This window comes from Balaenoptera borealis (genome assembly GCF_965194805.1).
Source record: "Balaenoptera borealis genome assembly, chromosome: 19".
In the NCBI taxonomy this organism is placed as follows: domain Eukaryota; kingdom Metazoa; phylum Chordata; class Mammalia; order Artiodactyla; family Balaenopteridae; genus Balaenoptera; species Balaenoptera borealis.
The window spans coordinates 69,458,207-69,475,142 of NC_138878.1; the positions used below are offsets into that span (position 1 = coordinate 69,458,207).

At 54.8% G+C, this 16,936-nt stretch overlaps 1 protein-coding gene across 6 annotated transcripts; it reads right to left on the minus strand.

Annotated features, from left to right (window-relative positions):
* Window positions 1-42: 42 nt before the first annotated feature.
* Window positions 43-10,655, minus strand: ZBTB45 (zinc finger and BTB domain containing 45). 6 transcript variants are annotated; one of them, XM_082369365.1, is made up of 3 exons: window positions 4,848-10,655; window positions 1,450-2,734; window positions 43-826 (listed from the first exon to the last, which is right to left on the minus strand). In XM_082369365.1, exons 2-3 carry the CDS (start codon window positions 2,732-2,734, stop codon window positions 570-572), a joined length of 1,542 nt encoding a protein of 513 aa, XP_082225491.1. In that variant the 5' UTR covers window positions 4,848-10,655; the 3' UTR covers window positions 43-569. The 6 variants fall into 6 exon arrangements, with proteins under 6 accessions (XP_082225491.1, XP_082225487.1, XP_082225490.1 ...); XM_082369361.1 differs by having other exon boundaries at window positions 4,797-4,921; XM_082369364.1 differs by lacking the exon at window positions 4,848-10,655 and adding an exon at window positions 4,573-4,785.
* Between the last annotated feature and the right edge of the window lie 6,281 nt (window positions 10,656-16,936).

Genomic DNA, 16,936 nt, shown 5'->3' on the forward strand with positions numbered 1-16,936 from the left:
GGTCTGTGAGGAAGAGGAACACACGGGTCCGGGAGCTCACGCTTCCAGGTTTCGGCCCCACGGCCCACAGTCCTTTATTACAGAGCAGGGGTCCCAAGACCAGGCCTCAGTCCATGATGGGCCCACCTGAGACGCCCCAGGTGCCAGATGAGGGAGGATTAGCTCGGGTCGGGGAGGCGGGGACATTTCCCGGCCTGACACAGGGGCAGGGGAGCAGACCCCACCCCACTCACGGGAGGGGAGGGGCGTGAACCAGAGTCGGAGCCATGAATCCTGGGCCCCGCACCATGGCTGAGCCCTAGTTCAGGTTGGAGACGATCCAGTTCTCAGAGGTGGTCGGGTCCCTGACCATCCCCAGCCAGCCCCCACCCGGAGGGCCGAGTACGTAGGAGGAGAGGAATAGAATAAGGCGGGCTGGGCTGGAGAGAAGGGTGGAAGCAGGAGGAGGGCCTGCTCTCAGGAGAAAGCGTGGGCTGGTGGCGGGAACGTGGTCAAGTGGCCGCGGCAGGCGTGACAGCGGTGGGGCTCGACCGATCCGTCGGTGGGCGTGGCCAGGCCCCAGGCCCGGGTCAGGGCGCAGGGTGCGCGGCCAGGTGGCGCTCCAGCAGCGCGCGGTGCGAGAAGACCTTGCCGCAGGCGGGGCACGGCGCGCGCTCCGGCCGGTGCGTGCGCATGTGCACGTTGAGTGAGCTCTTCTGCGTGAAGCGCTTGGCGCAGACGGCGCACTGGAAGGCGCGCACGCCCGTGTGCGTGACCATGTGCTTGAGCAGGTAGTCGCGCAGCGAGAAGGACCGCCAGCACACGGCGCACTGGTGCGGCTTCTCCCCTGCGGGCGACAGGGCGGGCAGCAAACTCAGGTCGGCTGGGAAGGGGCCCCGGGGCGCCTTTGCCGGGCAGGGACTCCCCTCCCCAACCAGACCAGCCATCCACCCGGAATGCCCCCGCCCGGCAGCGACGCCCCTCTCCCCGACCCTTAGGGTCATACCGGGATGCCACTGCCTGTCTGTGACCCACAACTCCAACAGGTAGCCTCCCAGCGGGGAACCCCGCAGGTCTGGGACATCGTTGCCCACCGAGGCTGACCACTCAGGTCTACCCCCACCTCCAGGGACCTTCCCGCCCCCAAACCGCACCGTGCCTGGCACAGGGCCGGGCTACCCCTCCCCCATCCCTGCCACGCTCATAGAGCGTTCTGGACCGTCTGGTCGCTGGCCACCATTCTGGGGACAGTCTAGCAAGGCCCAGCACCCTGACACTGGGAAAGACCCCGGCATACCTGCCCCCTCCCTGCTGGTTGCTATCATGTCCCCGGGGTGACAGAGTAGGCTGCCCCCCTCCCCCTGAATCAGAGAGGGGGAGACAGGCTGGGTTTGACCCCTAGGGTCATCAAGTATTAACAAAAAGCCTATCTCCGATGATCAAGGGGCTCAGAGACCCAGCCCGGCTCACCCGAGTGGATGAACATGTGCTTGGTGTAGTTCTTCCGGGAGCTGAACGTCTTGTGGCAGTGACTGCACTCATAGGCGGGCGGCTCGGCACCCGGGGCGCGCGCAGGGGTGGTCGAGGGGGCTGCGCTGGGAGCGGCCGGTGGGGCCGGGGCCTCCCCTAGAGGCGCGCTGGGAGCTGCGTCCGGCTGGAGCGCTGGGTAGAAGGCGGGTGGGGGCGCAGGGGCCGGCCCCGAGGGCGCGGGAGGGGGCTGCGCTGGCGGCCCGGGAGCGCCCAGATGAAAGGGGAAAAGCGCGACGGGCGGCCCGGGGGTCTTCACGCCAGGTGGGCGGGGTCCGGATAGGACACAGTCGGGCGGGGCAGGGGTCTCGGCGGGACAGCCTTCAGGGGCGGTTTGATCTCCGTCTTGCCAAGCGGAGACGTAGCTGTCGGGGAACACGTCCTCGGCAGCCGAAGTCCCCCGGAGGAAGTCCCTCCCGGCGCCGCCGTAATCGGAGAGGCCGGCGGGCGCAGGCGGCTCCTCGCGCGCGCCGTCCGCGGCCGCGGGTAGGAAGCCGGCGGCGCAGTCGGGGAAAGAAGGGGGCGCCTGGCCCTCACCCGGGCCGCCGCCTTCGCCATCCTCGCCGTCGGTCTCCTCATCGGTCTCGTCGTCGTCGTCGTCCCCGCCGTCGTCTGGGGCAGCGGTCAGGGCAGGGTCGGCGTCCGATCCCTCCGCCTTGGCAGGCGCGGGGGGCGCGGGCAGCTGCAGGCGCGCGGGCTGGCGCTGCTTGCGTGTGTGCGCGGCACCGGGGTGGCCCGGGGGGCGCGCGGCCAGCAAGTGGCGCAGGCGGTGGCGCAGCTGCGCGGGCGCGAGCGGCGGGGGCACGGGCGTGGGCAGGGGCGCGGGCGCGGGGGTGCCCGGGGCAGGGGCGCGGGCGCGGGCTATGATTTGCGTGCATTCGTCTATGACCGTCTGGATGCGCAGCACCGACGCGGCCGTGAGCACCTGCAGCGCTTCACCCTGCGCCACCACGAGCGAGCCGCTGTAGAGGAACTCGACGAGCTGGCGCACCGTCTGCGCGGGCACCACAGGCGGCACGCGGATCTCAGAGTGGCCGAGCAGCAGTTTGTCCTGGAAGAAGGGCGAGCCGGCGGCCAACACGCAGCGGTGTGCACGCAGTGAAGCCTCGCGGATGCGCACAGTCACGTCACAGAAGTGCCCACCCAGCCGCTGCCCGTTGAGCGTCTCAAGCAGGGATCGGGAGAAGTTCTGCAGGTGAATGTGGTGCACTGCCTCCGCCGCCGCCATCTGCACCGGACGAGCGGGTGTGGGCAAGAGGAAGTCAGCCAGGGACCCCCCCTCTGCCCCAGCGTTCCCATCCCTTCAGCGGGACAGGGCCCAAGGGTGAACCACACCCCCAGGCTTCAGGAACCCCAACCTTCTCCAACGCCCCCGGCCCCTCGAAGTCCTGCTTCCCAACACACGCAACACAGCAGGACTCCCTGCCCCCACCCCAGGACTTCTGCAGCCCGCTCTGCCTCTGCAGCCCGCAGCACACCGCTGTGAGAGGGCTGGGGATACCAAACGTTTGCTGCCCTCCGGTCTTGCTCACTGCCAGCGTGGGGAGCTCCAGGGCTCGCTTCCCCTATTTTGCCCCACCCACCCTGCCCGGAACTCTGGTATCCATCCTTCCCCATATCCTCCTCTGACAGGACACCCTGTGGAGAAGAGGGCGGGGACCCCTATCTAGAACAGGCTTCCGTGTCTCACCCACTCCCCACCCTGCTGGCTGCGACTCCCACCACGAGTGGCTTCTTTTTGATCTCCCCTTGATACAGCCCCCAACCTTGGAACATCCAAGGCCCTGTGCAGACCGAGGTCCGCTGCCTCAGAACCTGGGTACATTAACTAGTGTATATGGAAGTCTTCGCAGGGGTGCAGCTGGCATGAACTGCCTCTGGGGCTAAGCGATTCGGGGTGTGCATAGTCACACAGAGTTGAGACTAGGTTGGGCCTTAGCCTAGCAGGTGCCCTGCGGGAGGAAAATACATGGTCTCTGGCCCGCTCCAGCACAGCTAGCGGGAGATGCCTCCTGCAGCCTGATGCTTCCTGGAATCTTGATTGGGCCTGTGGGGCGCAGGGTGTGGGTGAGGCGTAGAGAGGGGGCTTGTGGACTGTGCAGGGGTGTGTGATTGGCTGGGTGCAGGTGGAGCAGCACAGGCCTCAAGAGCAGCAAGGCTGAGCAATATGGACCCTTCCTGGTAAACTGTGGCCTCGAAATCCCAGCACTGCCCACCCTCAGGCACTGGAAAGGGAAAGGGGTACCACCCCCCAGGGAACAATGGGCATCTGAGAAGCTCAGCTACTTCACCATCAAACAGGCACCGTGCTGGCTTGGCCTCAGTTTCCCCTCTATCTTAGATACCTGGCTCACCCCGCACCCAGGCCACACACACCTCCAGTCTAGGGGAGAAGCATCAGTCGGGACACAGGACACACCCTGAGACCCACCCACTCTGCACCAGCCTGGCTCAGGTGAGGCCTCTCTTAACCCCTCGGGGTCTACTTCGGTCTCAGACTCACCCCCTCGGGCGCCTTACGCCCAAACAGCCTTTCCTTTGCTGGGGCCATTCATGATCCATATCTGACCCCTCAGACCACTTTGCATACCTCCACTGCCCCAGTAACCTCCTCGCGTCCCCCCACCTCCCGGTCTATTCCCGACGCGACAGCCAGAGGGAGCCTGTTCAGACCTAACAGATCGGGACCCTCCTTAGCTCAGAGCTCGCCAGGCAATTCCTTAAACAGGCCAACTCCGCACGTACCGTTACCTCTGCCACAAGCACCCTTCACCGTCTTTTTTCACCCAGCACCTAAAGGACTTCAAATCCGTGCCCGGGCAACGGGGGCAGAAACCTGCGCCTCAATCCGTAGGGACTGAACCCTTCCTCTTCCGATCCACCCCGCCGTGCTCCCCAGCAGGCTCCAACTATAGTGCAGGTGCGGCAGAGCCTCTGGGCGCCTCGGAACAAAGGCCCACCTTGAGACGCTGCACCCAGGCGTCCTCGCCACCACGCCTTTGCCCACGCCATGCACTTTGCTCCGAGCACCCTCTCCCGTTCTCTGCGCCATTGCCCGCGCCTCACCCTGAGTCCAGCACCCCCTCCTCTGATCTGCTCCGGCTGCGCCCGCCCCAGCCCCGGCCGACTAGGTTTCCCGCCTCCGCGCTCTTGCCCGCGAAGTGCCCCCGTCCTGCAGCGCCCCCTCACGTCTGCGGCGCGCGCTCCAAGCCTAGCGCGGGCGCCCCTCCCCTGGCACGCCCCGTCCTCCCCGCCGGCCCTGCGGCAGGGGGATGCCCGCCTGACCCCACCTCCGGCTCCTCCTCAGGCACCAGGCCGGGCGGTGGCCGCCTCCAGCTCACCACTTTCAAGGCCGCACTTCCGGGCCCCAACGCCGGCGGAACCAAAGTCCGCCGCTGTAGCGGCGCGGCGAACCACTAGGTCAGAGCAAGTTTCCGGTGTCTCCATGGAGACTAGTCGCCGCTGCAAGGTCGCACTTCCGGCCAAAGTCGCAGGGGCTGGGACAACCAGGCAGTGTCGCCCTAGAGACGGGGCGGGGGCGGATCCTGTGCTGTCAATCTGTGGGCCGCGCCCACTCGCCTGTGCTGCGGGGCGGAAGAAGGTGAGAGGGAAAGAGGGTGGGAGGGCGGTCGGCTCCGAAGACCCTGGCGGGTCCCGGCAGGTTTAAACCCCACTGCACCCCAGCCTTCCACCCATATGGATGGAAGCAGCAGTAGTAGGGCTCGCCCCCGGTGTCGGACTCCAGCCCGAGTGGGGCCTGGGGGCTGCAAGTGGGATGTGGGAGCGGACGCCAACCCGGGCCGGCCCCGAGCCTGGGTCCCAGGTAGAAGATGGAGGCAGCCAGACTCGATGCCCCTACACCAGGCCCACCTGCCCCAGGGCGAGTAATGTTCACTTAGTGCCCTCTGCGTGCCACACTCTGGGCCGAAGCTAAGAAGGGGAGTGGGGTGTGTGTATGTGTGTGAGCTGGGTCCTACGTCTGCCCGGAGGGTGGTGAACAGCCAGACTCCAAAGACCAGAAGACACTTTAGGGGGCAGAATCTGTGGGAAGAGCTGTCTGGGCAGAGGAACAGCCTTGATCCGCAAGGGCCTTGAGGTGGGGCTGGCTGTCCAGGACATCCGTGAACCAGGCCCACTAGATGGTGAGGCTGCAGTGGTGGGCTGGCTGGGCCTTGTGACCTACTCATGGGGGCTGAAGGAAGGCGGGGAGTCAGGGGGGAGCGGTGCCTAGACCTCAGTGGACCCCATGCCTTGTGCAGCAGCTGTGGAGTCCAAAGTGGAGGGGCTGACTTCTCTGCTGCCAGTATGAGGACAAGGTCAGCATGCCGGCCTCCTGCCTCAGGCAGCTGCTGAGCGAGCGGCCGTGTTGTAGATGTGTTCTAGACGTGTTGCAGACGTGTTCCAGGCAGGGAAGGGAGGGGATGTGCCAGGTGGGGAGCATTCCATGGCCCATGTCCCGAGGAACCTCATTAAAATCCCAGTCCCGTGGCCTCATTGTCCTTGTTCAGAATCTAAGTCCTTCACGACGGCCTGCCCAGCTCACTGGGTCTTCTTCCATCCAACCTCCTCTACCCAGTTCCCATCACTGTTCATTCCTCTCTGGCTTCACAGGCCCCTTGCTGTGCCCATCTCAACCTGTGAGGCTAGGGGTTCATCTGTGTCCTTCACCTTGACAGACAACTATTGCCACTATGACCCAAACAGGAGGACAGTGGACCTAGTGGGGCAGCACACATAAGAGGTCCAGAAGGCAGCAGTGGCGGCTCAGACCTCAGCAGGGAAGGCCAAGCGGGGGCAGAGTCAGGGTAGGAAGGAGAGGACACGGGTGGCTTCAGAAACGTTCTCAGCAGATGAGGGTGCGATGGAGGACCTGGCCCTGAAGGAGTGTGAGAGACAAGAGGAAACACCCAAGCCCCGACCCCTCTCAGGTTGCAGAGGAGATGGGAGCTGTGGCCTCCAGCGATACAAGCCTTCAGAAAATGTCTTCTTTGCTTTTCTCTCCAAAGACCTTGTCCGGTGATCGTGGGGGCATCTCGAAGAATAAATAGTGTGGCTGAGGACGCAGGGTTAAGATGCCAGGGGTGGGCCCATGTGGCCTGCCAACATGGCAAACTCCCGACCAGGTCTGAGAGTCTTGGAGGCGGTGGGGATGAGAATGCCACAGTGAAGGGAAGAAGCCGAGAGCTCACGGCAATCACAGACACATGAAAGGAGCAGAAGAAATTGAGCTCCCACGTGACTGGGCCTCCTGAGCGCGGAGGCAGGCCCCCACCCCCAGCCAACCAACACACACAGAGTTTTCGTTTTATTTATTTATTATTTTTTGGCCGCACCGCACGGCTTGTGGGATCCCAGTTCCCCGACCTGGGATCAAACACGTGCCCCCCCCCCCAAATGAGAGCATGGAATCCTCACTACGGGACTGCCAGGGAAGCCCCTACAGTTTACGTCAGCAGTCAGGAGGCTCAGCCCCTCCTCCCAGCTCAACCAGGGGCCCCAGCCTGTCTCCAACCTCCTGCCGTGGCAGCCACTGTCCACGGGCGAAGCCCAGTGTTCAGGCCTCTGAGCCCAGCCCTATCCTAGTGGGTCTGGGCTGTGCCAGGTGTGGGATGCAGGGCCCAAGACTCAGTCTGCCAGGAGCTTCCCTCGGCCAGCCCGGGGTTAGGTACCAAGAACGTCCCCAGGAAACAGGGTGGAGACCGAGGGAGGTCCCTGGCAAGGCAGGTACCAGCAGTGGAGGGTTTAGCCCTCCAGACGGTGCTGAGAGGAAATGGAGAGCCCTTTGGGGTGGGGGAGGGGCAGTGGCAGGATCCCGAATACACCAGAAAGGCCCTGGAGGCTGCAGGCTGGGGAGGGGGCTGGAGGGGAGCCCGGACCCAGGCCCTGGTGGAGGCAGTAGGAACAATGGGTGGGACCAGGCAAAGTGCCTTCAGACTTAGAAGAAAAGAAACATCCAGATAGACATCAAGGACTGTCATTGAGGGGGTAGAGGTGGGGGGGAGGAATAATTGCAACTTTAATTTGCTTTTATATTTAAAAGATAACGAACCTCCTACTAGACCTGTGGCCTGAGGAAACCATGTGGGGAGGAGGAGACCTAAACTGAAATAACAATCTTAACTGCACAACCACCAATGTCGCTTCTCCAGGGTCCCTGCACCTGGGTCACGTACCGGGCCCTTGGATTAATTTTCAAAAGTTAAAAAACCCAAATATGTGGAACCTAGAAAAGTGGTACAGATGAACCGGTTTGCAGGGCAGAAATAGAGACACAGATGTAGAGAACAAATGTATGGACACCAAGGGGGGAAAGTGATGGGGGGGCGCGGGGAGGGATGAATTGGGAGATTGGGATTGACATATATACACTAATATGTATAAAATAGATAACTAATAAGAACCTGCTGTATAAAAAATAAATAAAATAAAATTCAGAAATTCAAACAAACAAAAAAAAACCCCCAAGAAACAGAAAACAGTAGAGTACACACCGGAGCACTCACATTCTCAAATTAGCAAATATTCTTGTTTGGTCCTTTTTATTTCTCCTGTTTTTAGTACACTAAAAATATTTTTTTCAACTAAAAACCTTTTTTTTTTTTTTTTTAAGTAAAGCTTGTAGGTGAAGGGGAAAACCCCTGGAGGTGTCACACCTAGGCAATTCTGTCCTTATGGCCTCTTGTTCCATCCCGGTTTAATGCATCCCCTGAGGCCAGATTAAAATGTTTGTTTTAATCAATGTTCTAATCCCGTCCCCTCCCATCCATCATTGCTCCTTGGTGCCCTGGGGCTGGGAGTTCCTGGCACCCTGGCACAGGGGCCCAGTACAGCCTTTCCTACTTTTTTTTTTTTCTTAAACTCCTTTTTTTAAAAATTTACTTATTTTTGGCTGTGTTGGGTCTTCGTTGCTGTGCGCAGGTTTTTCTCTAGTTGCCGCGAGCAAGGGCTGCTCTTCGTTGCAGTCCGCGGGCTTCTCATTGCGGTGGCTTCTCTTTGTTGAGGAGCACAGGTTCTAGGCGCGCAGGCTTCAGTAGTTGTGGCACACGGGCTCAGTAGTTGTGGCGCATGGGCTTAGTTGCTCTGTGGCATGTGGGATCTTCCCGGAGCAGGGCTCAAACCCGTGTCCCCTGCATTGGCAGGCGGATTCTTCACCACTGTGCCACCAGGGAAGTCCGCCTTTCCTACTTCTGAACACCAAACTCTCTGATAGAATTCTCCCATCTCAAGTGCACATATGATCCAATCATTTTTAGTAGATCTACCATTTTCTGTAACACTTAGCATCCTCCTGTTTTAGAACATTTCTGTCATTCCCAATGAGATCCTCTGCCCATCTACTGCGAGTCTCTGTTCCCACCCTGTCTCAGGCAGCTGCAAATCTAATGTCTCTATAGATTTGCCTGTGCTGGACATTTCATAGCAATGAAACCGCACAACATGAGGTCTCCATCACTTTGCCTCAGGCTGGTGTGCCAGCCACCCAGATGTTGTGAATTTTGTCTGGTTGGATTGTTCCTTGTTTTCCATTCAGGAGCTGTGCCCTTGGCTTCAGGTCTGAAAAGCACTTGCCTGCCGAGGTGGGTGACTAATGCAGAAACCTCCCAGGCCTGCTCTTCCAGGCTGTCTTCCTGCTGGGTCCATGGTGGCTGAGGCCCACCCAGACCTGGTCCCCTCCACTCTGCCCTCTTAGTGTTTAAGACACGGATTAACTCTTCTCTCTCTCTCTCTTTTTTTTAAATTTATATATTTTGGCTGCACCAGGTCTTAGTTGCGGCATGCAGGCTTCTTAGTTGCGGCACGCGTGCAGGATCTAGTTCCCCGACCAGGGATCAAACCCCAGCCCCCTGCATTGGGAGCGTGGAGTCCTACCCACTGGACCACCTGGGAAGCTCTAACTCTTTTTATTTTATTTTATTTTTATTTTATTTTTCTTGAAGTATAGTTGATTTACAATGTTGTGTTAATTTCTGCTGTTCAGCACAGTGATTTAGCTATACATATATATATATACAATTGTTTTTCATATTCTTTTCCATTACCGTTTATCACAGGACATTGAATATAGTTCCCTGTGCTATACAGTAGGACCTTGTTTCTTATCCATCCAATATATACTAGTGTGCATCTGCTAATCCCAAACTCCCAATCCATTCCTCCCCCACCCTCCCTTCCCCTTGGCAACTGCAAGTCTGTTTTCTATGTCTGTGAGTCTGTTTCTGTTCCGTAGATAGGTTCATTTGTGTCATATTTTAGATTCCACATATAAGTGAAATCATATGGTACTTGTCTTTGTCTGGCTTAGTCCACTTAGTATGATAATCTCTAGGTCCATACATGTTGCTGCAAATGACATAATTTCATTATTTTCTAGGGCTGAGTATTATTCCATTGTATATATGTACCACATCTTTTTAATTTTATTTTTACTTTATATTTTTAAAATTTTATTTATTTATTTATTTATTTTGACTGTGCTGGGTCTTAGTTGCGGCATGTGGACTTCTTAGTTGTGGCATGCGTGTGGGATCTAGTTCCCTGACCAGGGATCGAACCTGGGACTGCTGCATTGGGAGCACAGAGTCTTGCCCACGGGACCACCAGAGAAGTCCCTGTACCACATCTTCTTTATCCATTCATCTGTTGATGGACATTTAGGTTGTTTCCATGTCTTGGCTATTGCAAATAGTGATGCTGTGAACACTGGGGTGAATGTATCTTTTTTTTTCTTTTTTCTTTTTGGCTGTGCTGTGAGGCATGTGGGATCTTAGTTCCCTGATTGGGGATTGAACCTGTGTCCCCTGCATTGGAAAGCGGAGTCTTAACCACTGGACCGCCAGGGAAGTCCCTGCGTGTATCTTTTTTTTTAAATAAATTTATTTATTTATTTTTGGCTGTGTTGGGTCTTCGTTTCTGTGCGAGGGCTTTCTCTAGTTGCGGCGAGCGGGGGCCACTTTTCATCGCGGTGCGCGGGCCTTTCACTGTCGCGGCCTCTCTTGTTGCGGGGCACAGGCTCCAGATGCGCAGGCTCAGTAGTTGTGGCTCACGGGCCCAGCTCCTCCGCGGCACGTGGGATCTTCCCAGACCAGGGCTCGAACCCGTGTCCCCTGCATTGGCAGGCAGATTCTCAACCACTGCACCACCAGGGAAGCCCGCGTGTATCTTTTTGAATTATAGTTTTTTTAAAAAAATTTATTTATTTTTGGCTGCGTTGGGTCTTCTTTGCTGCGCACGGGCTTTCTCTAGTTGCGGTGAGCGGGGGCTACTCTTCGTTGCAGTGCGCAGGCTTCTCATTGCGGTGGCTTCTCTTGTTGCGGAGCATGGGCTCTAGGCACACGGGCTCAGTAGTTGTGGCTCGTGGTCTCTAGAGCGCAGGCTCAGTAGTTGTGGCGCATGGGCTTAGTTGCTCCGTGGCATGTGGGATCTTTCCGGACCAGGGATCGAACCTGTGTCCCCTGCATTGGCAGGCGGATTCTTATCCACTGCGCCATCAGGGAAGCCCTGAATTATAGTTTTATCCAGATATATGCCCAGGAGTGAGATTGCTGGATCATATGGCAACTTTATTTTTAGTTTTTTAAGGAACCCCCATACTGTTTTCCATAGTGACTGTATCAATTTACATTCCCACCAACAGTGTAGGAGCGTTCATTTTTCTCCACACTCTCTCCAGCATTTATTATTTGTTGACTTTTTAATGATGGCCACTCTGACGAGTGTGAGGTGGTACCTCACTGTAGTTTTCATTTGCAGTCCTCTAATCATTAGCGATGTTGAGCATCTTTTCATGTGCCTGTTGGCCATCCTTATGTCTTCTTTGGTTAATTCTTTTAACCTCAGGATTCATCTTTTAAAAACAAGGAGGTTTCCTAGATGCCTGTCTTTGGAAGCTTCCTTAACTCCTTAGCATGTCTGGTCCACATCCCCACGTCACCAGCTCTCCGCAAACAGGCCCTGATGGCTGGCTTGTCCCTGCCCAGGACCCAATCAGGATAGCTCAGGTCCTTTGCTCCCTATTGATCTGGAAGCCTCACCTCTCCTTTTAAAATTAAGGTGATCCACATAACACAAAAATTAACCATTTTAAAGTGAACAATTCAGTGGATTTTATTTTTTGTTTGTTTGTCTGTTTGTTTGTTTTTTGGCTGTGCCACGTGGCATGCGAACTTCCCCAACCAGGGATCAATCCTGTGCCCCCTGCATTGGAAGCATGGAGTCCTAACCGCTGGACCGCCAGGGAAGTCATCTGTGGATTTTAGTATAGTTGCAATGTGGTGTAACCACCACCTCCATTTAGTTCCAAAACATTTTCCTCACTCCAGTAGCTCCTCATTTTCCCCTCCCTCCAGCCCCTGGCAATGAATAATCTGTACTGTATGTCTCTATGAATTTGCATATTCTGGATATTTCATAAAAATAGAATCATACAATATGTGGTCCTTTGTGTCTGAGTTTTTCACTTAGCATAATGTTTTCAAGGTTCATATATGTTGTAGCACATACCAGTGCTTTGTTCTTTTTTATGGCTAAGACTCCATTGTATGGAAATACCACATTTATTTTTCCGTTCATCAATTGGTGGACCTTTGGGTTGTTTCCACCTTTGGCTGCTGTGAACAGTCCTGTACCAGGATTTGTTTGAACACCTTTTTCAATTCCTTTGGATACATCCCTAGGAGTAAATTGCTAGATCAAAAAGTTAAATCTATCTTTAGCCATTTGAGGAACTGCCAAACTTTTTTCCAGGATGGCTGCACTATTTTACGTTCCCACCAGCAATGTAGGACGGTTCCAGTTTCTCCACATCCCTGCCAACACTTGTTTTTTTTGAAGCCATCCTAAGCGGGTGTGAATCAGTACTTCACTGTGGTTTGGTTCGCATTTCCCTAATGACTAGTGACGCGGAATGTCTTCTCATGTGCGTATCGTCCAGGCCATTTGTATATCTTCTTTGGACCTCCCCTCCTTTTTCAACAGTTGTATTGAAGTAGAATTTATACGCCATAACGTACACCCATAGCGGGTACCCTTCAAAGATTTGTAGTAAATTAGTATTCATATCGTGCAGCCATCGCCGCTGTTCAGTTTTAGAGCATTTCCCTCCACCTTAAGACTTCGTGTGGTCCGTGTCCATTTCTGCTCCAGCCCCAGCGGCAACTGCTCCAACGTCTGGCTAGAGACACAGCCCCTCAGTGAGGACTGGGCGGGGACAGTGGACCCTGGCTTCTAGCAGGACACGCCCCATCCAGATGGCCTCTCTCCCTCCCCCCAACATCCCCTTTAGCTCCCACGGATGGAAAATTAGATCTAAAGACTCGCTGGGCTTTGGGCCAAATATTGTTGGCTAGAACCCCTCACAGGGAGTGTTAGATGGGCACCATTGCATCCCATGCAGGACCTCGGTGCTGCTGACCCTAACAAGGGTGCAGTGACAGCCTGACTCTGCTCACTCGTGTGTCCCCACCCCCAGATGTCCACATTGACACCCCACCCTCCATTCACCTCATAACGTGTACACCAGATAGTCCTAGCCGGCTCAGGAATCTCATTACCGCTTGGGAAGTGATGTTTTCCAAACTCTAGCATTTAATTATCTCATCAAGGACTGGGGCCATGTGTTCCGCTGAAATACAGGTTCCTTTGGGGAGGCAGAATCGGTGCTGAATTCTCAGAGTGAGGAGCTGCCTTAAAAGCAGCACCATGGGGACTTCCCTGGTGGTGCAGTGGTTAGGAATCCGCCTGCCAATGCAGGGGACACGGGTTCAAGCCCTGGTCCGGGAGGATCCCACATGCCGCGGAGCAACTAAGCCCGTGTGCCACAATTACTGAGCCCACGTGCCACAACTACTGAAGCCTGCGCGTCTAGACCCGTGCTCTGCAACAAGAGAAGCCACTGCAATGAGAAGCCTGCGCACCGCAACAAAGAGTAGCCCCCGCTCGCCGCAACTAGAGAAAGCCCGCGCGCAGCAGCAAAGACCCAACGCAGCCAAAAATAAATAAATATATTAAAAACGAAAAAAAAAAGCAGCACCATGTGGTGAGAGATGGGCTTATTTTTCGACTCTTCCTTTTGAGAACCCTTAACTCATGGATAGGGTGGATTCATTGTGTGTCAGTCAATGACAGTCATTGTTTTTTCTTTTTTAAAATTTATTTTATTTATTTATTTATTTTTGGCTGAGTTGGATCTTTGTTGCTGCATGTGCGCTCTCTCTAGTTGCGGTGAGCGGGGGCTACTCTCCGTTGCGGTGCACGGGCTTCTCACTGCAGTGGCTTCTCTTGTTGCGGAGCACAGGCTCTAGGCGTTTGGGCTTCAGTAGTTGTGGCGCTTGGGCTCAGTAGTTATGGCTCGTGGGCTCCAGAAGGTGGGCTCATTAGTTGTGGTGCACGGGCTTAGTTGCTCTGCAGCATGTGCGATCTTCCCGAACCAGGGAACGAACCTGTGTCCCCTGCATTGGCAGGCGGATTATCAACCACGGCGCCACCAGGGAAGCCCAGGCACTGTTTTTTCTGATGCTTGAGTCGTATCATCATGTATGGCTTCTGTGTCCTTTTAACAGGTTTCTGTCGTGCTCCTGGGGCTCACCTGAGGCTCCCCCTGGAATGCTTTCTCCCAGGAGCCCTGGTCCCTAACTGCAGGGAAAGGGCTGAAACTCTGGGCTCTGGTTGTCTCCTGTCCTTTCCCTTCCTGCCCTCCCTGGGGGCCAGAGATTCCCTAGAACTGGGTTGAAGTCATGCAGGCTGTGCGGCCCTGGATGACACCTTCTACTCTCTGGGGACCAGTTTTCCCATCCGTGAAATGTGGGCTGCAATAGGCAGAAAGGTGGCCCCAAAGACATACACATCCTAATCCTCAGAACCCGGAAGTGTTACCTTATCAGGAAAGAGAATCTTGGCAATTGTGATTAAGGATCTGCAAACGGGGAAATCATTCTGTGTTATTTGGGTGGGCTCTAAACGTAAATTCACATGCATCCTTACAAGAGCGGCAGAGGGAAATTTGTCAACTGTCTTAGTTGGGCTTGGCTGCCATAACAAAATACTATAGACTAGGTGACTCAAAGGACAGAAATTTACTTCTCACAATTCTGGAGGCTGGGAAGTCCAAGATCAAGGTTCCGGCAAGGTATGTTTCATTCTGAAGCCCCTTCTCTTGGCTTGGAGAAGCCTGCTGTATTGCTGTACGCTCACGTGACCTCTTCTTTGTGACCACAGCAAACTCTCTGGTGTCTCCCCCTCTTTTTTAAAAATTTATTTATTTTTGGCTGCACCATGCGGCTTGCAGGATCTCAGTCCCCCGACTAGGAGTTGAACCCTGGCCACAGCAGTGGAAGCCCGGAATCCTAACCACTAGGACACCAGGGAACTCCCCGGTGCCTCTTCTTAATAGGACACTAATCCCATTATTAGAGCTCCTCTCTCATGACATCATCTAACCCTAATTACTTCCCAAAGGCTCCATGACCAAATACTATCACATTGTGTTTTGGGGTGGACACACTTCCGTCCATAGAAGGACACACAGAGGAAAAGGCAGTATGAAGTTGGAACAGAGAGAGATTTGAAGATGTGGACCTTGAAGACTGATGTGATGCAGCCACAAGCCTAGGTACCCCTGGAGCCACCAGAAACTAGAAGAGGTGAGGAAGGATTCACCCCTAGAGGCTTCAGAGGAAGTGTGGCCCTAACACTTAGATTTCAGAATTTTGGCCTCCAGAACTGTGAATTAAATTTTTTAAAATATAAATTTATTTATTTATTTATTTATTTTTGGCTGCATTGGGTCTTTGTTGCTGCACGCGGGCAATCTCTAGTTGCACCGAGCAGGGGCTACTCTTTGTCATGGTGTGAGGGCATCTCATTGTGGTGGCTTCTCTTTGTTGAGGAGCACAGGCTCTAGGCGCGCGGGCTTCAGTAGTTGCGGCCCGCGGGCTCAGTAGTTGTGGCGCATGTGCTTAGTTGCTCCACAGCATGTGGGATCTTCCCGGACCAGGGCTCGAACCCGTGTCCCCTGTGTTCGCACACGGATTCTCAACCACTGCACCACCAGGGAAGTCCCTAAAGTTTTGTTTTAAGGTACCAAGTTTGTGGTAATGTGTTACAGTAGCCACAGGAAACTAATGGAGGAACCATAGTTGTTTAATTAAATTAATTAATTAATTAATTTTATTTATTTATTTTCGACTGCGCCAGGCATCTTGCGGGATCAACCAGGGATCAAACCCGTGCCCCTTGCAGTGGAAGCGCAGAGTTCTAACCACTGGACCACGAGGGCACTCCCGAACCATAGTTACTTTAAAGTGTGATTTTAGGGGATCTAGTGCCTTCTCTGCCTGGCCGGCATGGATGCTTATCTTCTGCTTTCCAGCTCCTACCATCCATTCCCTACCTAGAACACTTACAATGGGCGTCCGATCCTGCCATATTCCAAAACCTTCTGTTAGCTCCTTACGGTGAAAGAAAAGCCCAGCCAAAAGCCATGAATGGGGAGTTCCCTGGTGGTCCGGTGGTTGGGACTCGGCACTTTCACTGCTGTGGCCCAGGTTCAGTCTCTGGTTGGTCCTGCAAGCCGCCTGGCGACGGAAAAAAAAAAAGCCACTTACGGTGCTGTTGCAGCCCTACTGTGCTTGCAGCACAAGCAGGATGGAGACCCAAGTGCCGCCAAGAGGAGAACATGTAAACAAACTGTAGGATATTTGCAGGTACGGAGGGAATCAAGGCCACACACAGCCACGTGAATGTGAACGCGGGGAAGAAGGCGTGTGAACACACGGTGTGGACATGCAAACTGTGTGTGGTTCCATACGTATACCAGGAAAGCCTGTCCGGGGTGGGAGAAGTCAGGATGGTGGCAGCTGCGAGGGGCGTGGAAGGCTTCTGAGAGCCAGAGACATTCTGTGTTTTGCTATCAGAGCTGGTTACCAAGGGTGCTCACTGTACGTACACTGTGTAGGCTTTTCTCTATATATCATAAGCCTCCATCAAAAGGTTTAAAAGTCCATAGAAACAGAAAGCAGAGTAGTCACTGCTAGGGGCCGGTGGAAGCAGGAATGGGGGTTAAGTGCTGATGGATGCTGGGTTTCCTTTTGGGGTGATGAAAATGTTCTGGAATTAGATGAACTGGTGGTTGCACAGCATTGTGAATTTATGAAATGCCACTGAACTTACACTTCAAAATAGCTAAATTGATGGATTTGATATTACGTGAGTTTTAACACAATTTTAAAAAAAGCTTAAAAAGTAATAGAACTCAAACCTTATCTTGTAGCCTACAAAACTGGCCGGGTAGAGACAGTCATCACCTTCATGCATTTGTTTGTCCTTTTACTCACTGACTGAGTGCCCACTGCGGAGCAGGCCCCGAGCAAGACATGGCAGACGCAGCAGTGACGTAAACAGTTTGGAGCTCACTTCCTTGTGATTCTCTCTAGTT